We start from the raw sequence: 12,374 nt of genomic DNA on the forward strand, positions 1-12,374 counted from the left end.
TGTTCATTAAGATAGCTCTCAAATACACATGCCAACAAACATATTAACACACTTCCACATTATATAAAATATCTCTTGACTTGTAAATACCCTTGACTAACAAAAAATACATACATACAGATAAGCTCACAACTGATCATTCTCAACAACTCACATTCTTGCCCAGACACTCAATTCCTCAGCCTTTCCCTTTGTGTACACAGAGGAGTGAGGGTAGTTAGGGGTTAATGCTTCCAGCTTTAGCCTCTAGTCTCAGAGGAAACCAGAGATTGAGGTAGGGTAGGCAGCCTAAGAGGAGGGGGGAGAATTAATGCCTGGGGAAGGAAAAGGCCAGGCTTAAGCAGGTCTTTAAATAGTTCCTAATCTATAGTCTCTGTTAAAAGCTGAATCACAGGAGCCAGTTAGAGATGCTCAGGGTCAGAGATGAAGCAGAGCTCAAGGTGAATGGTTCCCAGCTCTTAGTCACCTCTGCCCTTCTCAGAGAACAGCGGGACTCACAGAAACTCCAAGAAGTTAGAAGACAAGGCAATAAACTGTATAGAATGACTTGACTTACTGGGGGCTCCACATCCAGAGATCCCTGATGGCTGGATTTCCATCTGTGACGTGGAGAAGATTCACAGCTCATGCTCTGTCCTCCAGGGAAATTCTAGAGAAATACAAAGGCTGTCTCTACACACAATCCCTCCATGAAGGACACTGGATCTGAACCCTCTTCTGTTTCAGCATGATTGCTCTATCCCTTGGTTTTAGATACCCCAATGTGAGAAAACGGTAAATATACCTGCAATAATTCTTTAGCAAGATCTCAGCCCAGTTTATCCTTTCCAATTTCAGGCTTAAACAACACAGTTAACCTGATAGACATAACGATCTCCACATAATGGTGGAGTGATTGAAGTAATTGATGATTAGTGATTGAAGGCCAACAGAGCCAGTGGTTCAGCACCGGACTCAAAGTACACTCTCACAGATGAAAGCTGAGCCACATCAGTGTGAGAACATTGTTCTTGGAAACATATTTTCTTCCACAAAACTATGCCATGCCCTCACAAGTAGATTGTACTTTGGAGAACAGAAAAATTGACTCTGACGTTCAGTGTACGATCCCCCTTCCTATAACGTTGAAAACGATGACTTAATTTCTTCTTTCAGTATCTAGTACTCTCACAAGGAGTCTAGGCCACAGACAGCAGGGACAGGATATATTTTAAGTCAGGGAGAGGGGACAGGAATGTTGGGCAAGAAGGGAAATTACTCTTTACTTCATACTCTTGAGGGAATGCACATATACTCCTTCCACCCAGGAACTAGTTGATAACCTGTGCCTCCCTCAGAAATATTACAGAAAACCTCACACACTTCACAAAATGATCCAAGATTGATTAACTCCCTGTCCAAGCCACATGTCTTGTAACCTTCCACTCTGCCCAGGCTGAGTGCGTAAATCTAAGTGGAAAAGAGGCAAGGGAATTGCTGAGAGTGAGGACACCAGATTCCATGGGGTTGGAGGTATAGAGAAGAAAGAAAGGCACCTGTCAAGAGCTCCCATCCCCTACTTCAGACTTGGGCACGGTCACCACCTGAGAAGAGTCACCACTGCAAAAGGAATATGGCGAACAGGTGAGTTCTCCATTAAGGCTCATGGGAAGAAACTTTGTGAGAGTTAAAAACAACACAATGTAAATTCTTCTGGTGTAATATTTACAAAAATAGCAATGTCCTCCACAATTGATCAAAGAGATTATTGTGCACTTTGAGAAATTGTACATTTAGCAGGCATCTTCACCCAGTGAGTGCCCAATGCAAGAATGAGGATAATCTAAGGATGTTTTCCAGGTGCCCATGAGCCTCAGTGACCATGTCCTCACATATGGAGAGTGACATTCAGGAGGCAGCAGGGAGAGGGAAAGGAAGACTCTGGTTCAAAGAGCACATATAAGTGGAAGAACAAGCCAGGCAGGAGGGGATAACAAAAGAGCCTGGGACTTCAGATAAGGTGTTTGTCCGAATTTTCACCACACCGTGGATAGAATTATTTATTTTGAGTAATTTTACACCTATTATCAAGGTAGGATAGTAATTTTTTCAATGCAAAGCAAGATTTATAAAGTCTGAGCCCCATTTCTCTCATAATGTTGTAAAGCTAGGGAAAAAATAGGAAGAGTTTAGGTTTCTTTGGGATCTCAAGGAAACCCTTTTTAGTAACCATTAGGTGTGGTGAAATGAAACATTTGTTAGTCCCAACAGCTGATTTGTTATGGGAGATCTGAAAAAATTCTTCTTGTCTGTGTGTTTCTGTTATGGCAGAGACTCAAAGGTTCCGTCAACTGAGATGAAATAGTGAAAAGATGCCTAGTAAGAATCAGGTAAGCTTTTGTGTCATCAATCCCGGGTAGGTGTTAGTTACCAGAGGGATCAAAGAAGAGCACCATGTAAAGCAAGTAGAGGCAGAGGAGGACATTCATGTCTTTCACTGTCCAGCACAGCAGACCATAGTATGAGAACGATGTATAACACTCTTGTGGCCATGGTGCCAAAGTAGTGTTTATAGGTTCCTCCAGGGACATCTGTGTGGCTTACTCAGCTAATCTGCTGCCTTTGGCTCAGGTCATGATTTCTGTGTCCTGACAATGAGCTCTACATTGAGCTCTGCGCTCAGCGAGGAGTGTGCTTCTCCCTCTCCCTCTCCAGCTCCCTCTTCTTGCTCTCTCTTTCACACACACACTTTTTCTCAAATAAATAAATATAATCTTTAAAATAAAATAAAAAATAAGTCTTCCCTCCAAGGATTTTAAGATATGGCTAATCCATTAAAAAGTCCATTGCCACTGAACACTTTATTTGTTCCAAAAAGATTATTGTTCCAATTTATTTGATCCAGCAATATTTATTAAACTCCTATTCTGTGCAAAGCACAGAGGTGCTAGAATGGTACACTATTCAGGGATCACCTCATGAAAATCTGTCATCAGGGCAGGATTTAGAAAACCATAGCCTGCAGACAAAATCTAGCTTGCACCCTGTTTTTACAAATAAAATTTTATTGGGATGTAGTCACACTCACACCTTTCTGTACTGACTGTGGCTGTTCTCAGGCTACAGGGGCTAAACAGACGAGTTGCAACAGACTGTACAGCACATAAAGCCTAAAATATGTATGATCTACCCTTTTACAGAAATGAGTTTGCTGGTCCCTAATCTAGGAGGACATACGCCCTAGATAATAGAATTAATTACGGTGTACAATCGTCCGTCACCTATTCTCCAGCCCAATTCTCCCGGTAACTCCTACATCAAAGTTAACTCAACATCACTACATACCTTGCTATGAGACTTTAGGCCAAAGTGTTTTCTAATCTGGCTTCCTTTGCCTAAGGGGCTTAAACAAAAGCTTGAAAAGAACCTATTGGAAAAGTTAAAGTCAGTTTATTCTGAAGAATAGAAGAGCAAGAAGGACTATTATTGACATTATTTGTGAGGACAGCTTCCCTTAGCAGATTCTACCTTTAAGGAAAATATTGATTCTTTGACAAAAATCACACTTGTAGTAGGTTTCCATCCCATTTTGAATGACATAAACATGAATGAGGAATAAAGAGGAGCATCACTTTATGTTGCAAAGATTTTTATTAAAACAGTTGAAATTCTTCGTTTACCATTAAGCCCTACTGCCCTATGTTTCAGTCGAAACTTTCAAAATATTTAAAATATTAATAATTACTTCTTGATTCTTATCATCTACAGAGAGTAGATTACCTTCACAATGGAGAATAAGTTAACCATCCCGTGATGCTGGCCTCAGGGAACAGCTCTTTGCATCCTGTGTCCTTTATCCTACTCGGGATCCCAGGACTTGAGAATTACCAATTTTGGATTGCCTTCCCTCTCTGTGCCATGTATCTTGTGGCTGTAGTTGGAAATATCATTGTTCTTCATATAATCCGAACTGACCACACTCTGCATGAGCCCATGTACCTCTTCCTAGCCATGCTGGCTGTCACTGACCTGGCCCTGTCCTCTTCCACCCAACCTAAAATGCTGGCTATACTCTGGTTTCATGCTCATGAGATTGAATACCATGCTTGCCTCATCCAGGTGTTCTTCATCCACGCCTTTTCTTCTGTGGAGTCTGGGTTGCTCATGGCTATGGCCTTGGACCGTTATGTGGCTATCTGCTTCCCACTCCACCACTCTACTGTCCTGACCCCAGCTGTGGTGGGTAAACTGGGGGCAGCTGTGATGATGAGAGGGTTGCTGTGGGTGAGTCCCTTCTGCTTCATGGTGTCCAGGATGCCCTTCTGCACCAACCATGTCATTCCCCAGTCATACTGTGAGCACATGGCTGTGCTAAAGCTGGTGTGTGCAGATACTAGAGTCAATCGTGCATATGGGCTCTTTGTGGCCTTCTCGCTGGCTGCCTTTGACATAATTGTCATCAGTATATCCTATGTGATGATTTTGAGAACTGTTCTGAGGTTGCCCTCTGAGGAGGCCCGGCTCAAGGCTTTTGGCACATGTGCTTCCCATATCTGTGTCATCTTGGCTTTTTATATCCCAGCCCTCTTTACCTTCCTCACCCACCGCTTTGGACATCATGTGCCCCGAGTGGTACATGTCATGTTTGCTAATCTCTATCTCCTGGTACCTCCTATGCTCAACCCCATCATCTATGGAGTGAGAACGAAGCAGATCAGGGACAGGGTTATTCAAGGATGTTGTGGGAAAGATCCCTGAGCCATGGGTCATGGCATCAGAACCAACCTCACTGCCCCACTGATCTGGGGTCATCACATATTAGCACAAAGTCTTCTCTGTGAACAACAAATCCTGAGGTTAGCAAACCGCCAGAACAAAATGAACAATTTTCAAAATGCCCAGAACAAGAGCTCTCTGTGATACATGATTGATCATAAATACTGGTTTGATCAACCTTCATCATCACAAGGAAACAGTAAAAATTATGTCCACCATTTAAATTAGTGAAGATTTGAACAGAATGCCATCTTCCACAAACCACTACACTGAAAATGATTTTTACCCTACCAGGAGAAGTCTAACTTCTTATGATTTGTTAAAAAAAGAGATTAAAACTTTCCACCCAAACAGATATAAAGTACATGTATTTTTCCCATCTTGGAACCTCTTTATAAAAATTGAATTTGTGGGGGGAAAATACAAAGAAATATATAGATCCATTATTTATAAAAACAAAAACAGGAAAATAAATATATTGATCTATATGAAGAATGATCAATTGAAGATCATGTATCATGCAACTAACGTATTTGCAAGAGCATGTAAAGATGTGAAAAATAATCCAGATATAATATTAAAGAAAAAAGAAAAATGACATCTGTGCATAAGGCTGAAACCGACTCTAAAAGAAATACAGGGATGTGTAGGTGGCTCAGTTGGTTAAGCAGCTGCCTTCTGCTCAAGTCATGATCCAGGGATCCTGGGATCAAGCCCCATATCAGGCTCCTTGCTCAGCAAGGAGTCTGCTTCTCCCCTGCCTGCCATACCCCCTGCTTGTACTTGCACTCTGTCTCTCTCTCTCCCTCGCTTTCTTTGTGTCAAAAAAAAAAAAAAATTTAAGAAAAAAATACATATGAATAGAAAAAGATTCTGGGACTACATCTAAATGCTAATAATTTCAAATTGGTAGTGAGATTTGTGGTATTTTAATTTTCTTTTTGCACTTTAAAGTTTTTTTTTAATTATCCTTGATTCAGCAAGTAATTTTAATATAAGAGAAAATAATTCAGACAAGAACAGAAGTGCACAGAAAAGGTTAATTCGGTGCCAGAGCCCAGGGGAATGGAGTAGGCAAGCTGAGAAGATGAAAGACTCCAGAATACAGCAAGTTCCAGGAAAGCCTGAACATCTCCACGAAAATTGCTGCCACAATCACATTTGTTTGTTTTTTGTTTTTTGTTTTTTTCCCCACAACGTTTTGAGACTGGTAACAGGGAGCATTTGGTATGCTGAGTGTTGGTCTCTCCTTCAAGAAATTTCCTATTCCCTAATGACAATGGATTGCAGAGTGAAGAAGTTTTGGAAAACAAGTGGAAAGGGAGATTCTTTTCTGAACATAGCTATATTGTATGGTTAAAGGTAGTGAGAAAGTCACTAGAAGTTTGAGTATTTGTTAATATTCAATTTCCTTTGCAAAAGTAAAATGTTAAGCTGTTTTAAAGAAAACCACATTTTTTCTAATATTTTCAACTTCGTTGTGGTACCAAAATGGTGCATATATTTAATGTATTCATTTTGATGAGTTTGGGCATATGCAAACACACATGATATCATCACCACAATCGTGGTAAAATCATCCATCGCAATTACTGCATTTGTGTATTTATCCTCCTTCACCACCCTCCTGTCAATGTCAATAGTGAAGAATAGTGAAGAATAGTTCTAGAACACAGGCTCTTAATGTTGCTAAAACCAACATCAGATGAAGGTGCTTGAAGAGGAATCTGGAGCATGTTTGCTTCTCCCAGGAAAACACCTAATGGAGCCTAAAATTGTCCCCAGAAATGAATGGGTATTCTGAAGGAGCATTTTCAAGATTCCCAGATTAGAGACATAAAGGGGCTGTGATCTGTTATCAGCAAATCAGTTAATCATTATGAGTCCTTTTTCTATCACAGACTTTATGTAGAATTCTCCCCACAGATAGACCCTGTTTGGTCATCACATCTTCTTTTAAATGTGAGTGGATTTAGGTAGGTCACAAGCTTTCAGGCTTATTATTGACTCCTCTTTTCTTCATGGTCTTATATCCAGTCCCTTCACATTCATTGGCCAGTGAAGGCATTTCATCTCATAAAACAGAAAGCAAGCCAGAATCACAATATTCTGGTATCTTAGAGCATTGATGTCAGAATTACCAATTCTTATTCAGCCCTCAACTTTGAAAATTGGAAATAAAAAGTACAATTCCGGTGGCACATTTAGGAGGACATATGATTTTCAAAGACAGAATAGAAAATTAGATCTCCTTAAATACCTTTAGCTTGAAACAAAGTAACAACAGACAAATGAACTGATTTACATAAGCCTATAAAGATCACTTGGTCCTCAGGTTAATATAAAAGAAGATGTGCTAGAGGTGAGAGCTGGTCATCAGCATTGGTCAGGCAGAAAACTGGAGAAACAAGGCTTATAATTTGATTGTGAAAAGTGATTTTCCATATGCTATTATGTACAAATATTATAGTCACAGCATTAAATAAAAGAATAAAAATTCTTAACCTGGATGTATTTAATCCAGCATCTGTCTAGGATCATAACAGAATTATATGGCTCAATTATGTCTATGCTACATCCTGCCAGCATTTCTTGTCATATATCTGCATGATTCTGAGTTGAACATTCCTTGATCTCTAGATCCAGAAATGGCTTTAAGGTCACCAGGAGGAAAAACAACCAGAACTACACACACAAAAAAAACCCTGGTGCTCAGTTTTGTTTTGTATTTTCAGGAAGCAAGTCAATGACAACTCTGACCCTAGAAGGGCTAAATTTAGGTAAAAGGCAAATTCACCTAAGAAAATTTAGGTTAAAGATTAAATAAAATGCATTATCCTCTTCCTGTTTTCTTTCTCCTGTTCAAATTGCTGCCCAGCTCCTCCTCCTCCATTTCTTCCCTTCCTTTATTCTTTTTTAATCTATTGTTAATATTATAATTTTAATGTAAAAAGTACTGAATTTCACAATGACAAATACTTCTTATAAAAGGAGTTGCTTTCAGCAGCCCTCTCTGAGAACACTTCTATGTGCTTTATATGCTTATTGAACTTTCCCCATTATCCTGGAGCTACCTCTATCTTTTCTAAAACACATGGCTCATGGAAACATTTTCTGAACCATTTCTCTTCCGCGAGTTTAAAAAAAAAAGTGAAGAAAAGGAGTTGATAACTAAGCCACCCTAATTGATTTATGGAATTAAATGGGGAAGTAGTTTACACCATAAAAGACAAAGGTGACTTTTCAGTTTGACAGGAGAGATGGCTCAAACCTTACTTGGAGGCAACCAGTTTTCTGTCAACCTACAGCCTCTCCTGGTGAGAATATCAGGGTTGGAGTTATATCATGAATCAGCTTCATTTGAAGTGTACCACTCCAAATCTTTTGGGCTTGTTGTCCAGTCAAGTTTGCAACAAACAGACGCATCACTCATTGGCTGGGTCCACAAAGGGAGAACATGGTAACCTCTTGCCTTAGGCCTGCACTGTGCTCCTCCTGCTTCTTGCCCCAGGGCTGACACTGAGGCATGACACATGCTAAGGTATTCACTTGGTATTCATACATGTGAGGAAGTATGGGGGAATGAACAACTCATCGGATAAATACTGACCAATGGTAAATGAGATCCAATGGATTAATGGTTCCCTCATTTTCCTGGATGGATTATCATGAGATGTATTTGATAAAGCTTCAGCTTTGAGTCTGCAGGAATGGTCCATAGTCACCTTTATGGGTGACTTTAAAGGTGACTTTAAATGTGACTGGCTCAATATTGATTTACCATCTCTCAGCTCCAAATTCCTTTTTGCCTCTTCTACGATGATGGTGTTGGGACTCTGTACACACTTGTCTTTTGTCAGCTGACACAACATTAAGATACGTCAGTGGAAGGCAGTAGAGGAACACTGGAGGGAGGAGCTTTCTCTTCCTGGTTTCTGTGTGCTTTGTTGGCCAGACTTCCACAGAACACGCTATTTTTCCATTGCTTGGCACTGTGTGTTTCTTCAGGATTCGATTCCAGCAGTGCACAGCTTCTTCCACTATAGCCACTGAGCATGTTCTCTGTTCTTCACTGGGACAACAGGGACATAACCAGAGGCCCAGACAGTATGTAGCAGGCTTCCAGCTGAGGGAACATCTACCTCTTCTCCTTAGCCTTGGGCACATGTATACAAATCAGGGCAGCACAGGGCTACCATCTAGTGAACTGGCCACCCAATCTTCATCTCAAAAGGTCCGCCTGGAGCTATTCCCACCTGAGCCTCACATGGAAATATATTTTAGTCCTATAAAGGGCACTATCTCCATATCCCAGTTCCAGCAGTGCCCAGCACTCATAAGCTTATTTGGAATGCAGAGTTCAGAGACTTGGCACCTTTCCTGGCACTCGCAGAGGGCAGATTGGGTTTTGCAAGCTTCACCAATAAAAACTTAGAAACTTCCCAGGCTTAAAATATACTTACAAAAGTAAATTTGGTCACTTATAAATGTACTTTTCCATTGAGGGAAGGAGAATACCCAAGTTCCTTGAAGACTATTATACATGAGATATCATCTCTCGCTGATAACAGGAAACCAAATATTCCATCATGTTGTTTTTTGATTAAGTATGAGATCATTAGGGTGAGATGACTAATGGAATGATGGACAAATTTAATCACAATGATTTTCATACCTATGAGATTACTGGGGCAAGAAGATTAATGGAGTTATGGACAAATTTCATCTTAATGATTTCATCCCCAGAGGTCTAATTATGTAATTGGTTATATTACATTCATGAGCTGGTAAAATATTCATGTTACCACATCTATGAAGTTGGAACCATAATGGTAGGAAAGACAATGTACAAAGTCAAAGTAAATACGAATAAAGTTTGTGAATAGTTGTCCCAGAATCCCATGACATTTATCACTGTCTTATAGATGAGTCTCCATTAATTCACATGCATGGTGTCACTGAAGGTTCTGATAAGTTACTGGAAGAGAAGGAACATATTTAGGCTTTGTTTAAGGATGGATTGCTGAGCAAGTTGGTACTAACCAGAAGTAGAATACAGTGGAACAATAGCCTCATACATGGATGGCCATAAAGAGAAAAAAAAAGAAGTAAAAAGTGCTGAAAGACAGTTCTCATAATGGACAGTGGTTGTTAACTTTGTGGAGAAAGAGAGGTTGTCTAAGGTATATGGTTGCACGTGGACTTCTGTACTTTGCTGAAAGGTTTGGCTAGTTGGTCAGTGAATGGAACTAGCAAACTTGAAAGAAGAGATATAAGGGGCTCCTGGGTAGCTCAGTTGGTTAAGCCTCTGCCTTTTGCTCAGGTCATGATCGCAAAACCTTTCCATCTGCAGCTCTCTCTCTCTCTCTCTCTCTGTCTCACCCTCTCTCAAATAATAAAATCTTAACAGGAAAAAAAGAGGATGCAGAAAAGGTAGATTTTCTTTGCTCCTGTCTGTCTAAAAAAATTGCTTTTTGCAATTTTATTGATGGATTGACTATATACAGAATTGTTAGGCTGTAATAATTTTCTCTGAACATTTTTAAGGTTTAGTTTAATATAGTAAATAGAACTAGAGATAAGATTTTGGTCCTATATGCCTACACTGTAAAAACTTAACTCCACAGCACCTTGGTTTCTCTACCTGTAAAATGTTGATACCTATTTCATTGGGTTGTTGTATAAAATCAGTAATTCAGTAATTTTTAAACCATTATAATACAACTTAGCATATAGAAACAATGAAACCAATCTTACCTATTCACAGATAGATCTCTGTTACCAAAACTGAACTTTCTGGACTTTTTTATAGGTCTTTTCCCTGCTCTAAGGCATTAGGCTCTACATTTTCTCCTTGGTACCTTGAAATTCCACAATATTGTTTCTATATATACCAATTTTGTTGTTCTTCTTTCTTTTCCTTCTTTGCTCAGTAGTATTCAGTTGGATAGAAGCAGCAAATTTGTTTAACACCCAATTGACAGAATTAAGTTGTTTTCACATATTAGCTATTATATAGACAGCTACTACAAACATTCCTTGACATTTTTGGTGCATAAACAAAAAACAATTGTGGTATGAAATAGAAATGGGGTTGCTTGGTCAAAAAGATTCTCACCTTTATTGGAAATTGCCAAAGGGTTCTGAAATGGCTATATTCAGTGTCTAATGACCTGCAATTTGCCAAAACTTTTTAAAAAAAATTTTATAAAATGATTACCTGTTTTTTGGATGTTGAGTTTGAGAAGTTCTTTACAGATCTTGGATATCAGCCCTTTTTCTGCAGTGTCATTTGCAAATATCTTCTCCCATTCTGTGGGCTGCCTCTTTATTTTGTTGACTGTTTCCTTTGCTATGCAGAACCATTTTATCTTGATGAAGTCACAAAAGTTCACTTTTCCGTTTGTTTCCTTTGCCCTTAGAGACATGTCTTGAAAGAAATTCCTGTGGCCAATGTCAAAGAGGTTACTGCTTATGTTCTCCTATAGGATTTTGATGGACTCCTGTCTCACATTGAGGTCTTTCATTCATTTTGAGTTTATCGTTGGGTATGGTGTAAGAGAATGCCTGAGTTTCATTCTTCTATTCATAGCTGTCCAATTTTTCCAGCACCATTTATTGAAGAGACTGTCTTTTTGCACTGGATATTTTTTTCCCTGCTTTGTCAAAAATTATTTGACCATAGAGTGTAGGGTCCATATATGGTCTCTCTACTCTGTTCCACTGGTCTATCTGTCCTTTTTCATGCCAGTACCATACTGTCTTGGTGTTTACAGCTTTGTAATAAAGCTTGAAATCAGGCAACATGATACTCCCAGGTTTTTTTGTTTTTTTTTTTTCAACAATTCCTTAGCAATTCAGGGTCTTTTCTGGTGAACAAACACTTCTCCAATGAAGACATACAAATGGCTAGCAGACTCGTGAATAAATGTTCATCATCATTAGCTACCAGGGAAATTCAAACCAAAACCACATTGAGATGCCATCTTACACCAAGTTAGAATGGCAAAGATTAACAAGGCAAGAATAACAAATATTGGAGAGGATGTGAAGAAAGGGGAAACCTCTTTCACTGTTGGTGGGCATGTAAGTCGGTGTAGTCACTTTGTAAAACATTATGGAGATTCCTCAAAAAATTAAAAATAGAGCTACCCTATGACCCGGCAATTGCACTATTGGGTATTTACCCCAAAGATACAGATGTAATGAAAAGAAGGCCCATATGCATCCCAGCGTTCGTAGCAGTACTATCCACAATAGCCAAACTGTGGAAAGAGCTGAGATGCCCTTCAACAGATGAAAGGATAAAGAAAATGTGGTTCATATATACAATGGATTTTACTCAGCCATCAAAAAGAATGAATACCCAAATTTTGCATCAGCATGGATGGGACTGGAGGAGATCATGTTGAGTGAAATAAGTCAAGTAGAGAAAGTGAATTATCATACGGTTTCACTTACTTGTTGAGCATAAGAAATAATGTGCAGGACAGTAGGAGAAGGAAAGGAAAAGTGAATTTGGGGAAATTGGAGGGGGAGACAAAACATGGAGACTGTGCACTACAAGAAACAAACTGAGGGTTTTAGATGGGAGAGAGGTGGGATGGGTGAGCCTGATG

The 12,374-nt window shown here is 39.5% G+C and overlaps 1 protein-coding gene across 1 annotated transcript; it reads left to right on the plus strand.

The window, feature by feature from the left end:
• The first annotated feature begins 3,783 nt into the window (after positions 1-3,783).
• LOC123949602 (olfactory receptor 52R1-like) lies at positions 3,784-4,737 on the plus strand. Its single transcript, XM_046017148.1, has one exon. The coding sequence runs from the start codon at positions 3,793-3,795 to the stop codon at positions 4,735-4,737; it is 945 nt and encodes a 314-aa protein (XP_045873104.1). The 5' UTR covers positions 3,784-3,792.
• Positions 4,738-12,374: the final 7,637 nt, after the last annotated feature.

Source organism: Meles meles, chromosome 8 (genome assembly GCF_922984935.1).
Source record: "Meles meles chromosome 8, mMelMel3.1 paternal haplotype, whole genome shotgun sequence".
In the NCBI taxonomy this organism is placed as follows: domain Eukaryota; kingdom Metazoa; phylum Chordata; class Mammalia; order Carnivora; family Mustelidae; genus Meles; species Meles meles.

Bases quoted from the DNA above. Each gene is read 5' to 3' on its own strand.
- LOC123949602 (XM_046017148.1), top strand. From the start codon at position 3,793: ATGCTGGCCTCAGGGAACAGCTCTTTGCATCCTGTGTCCTTTATCCTA.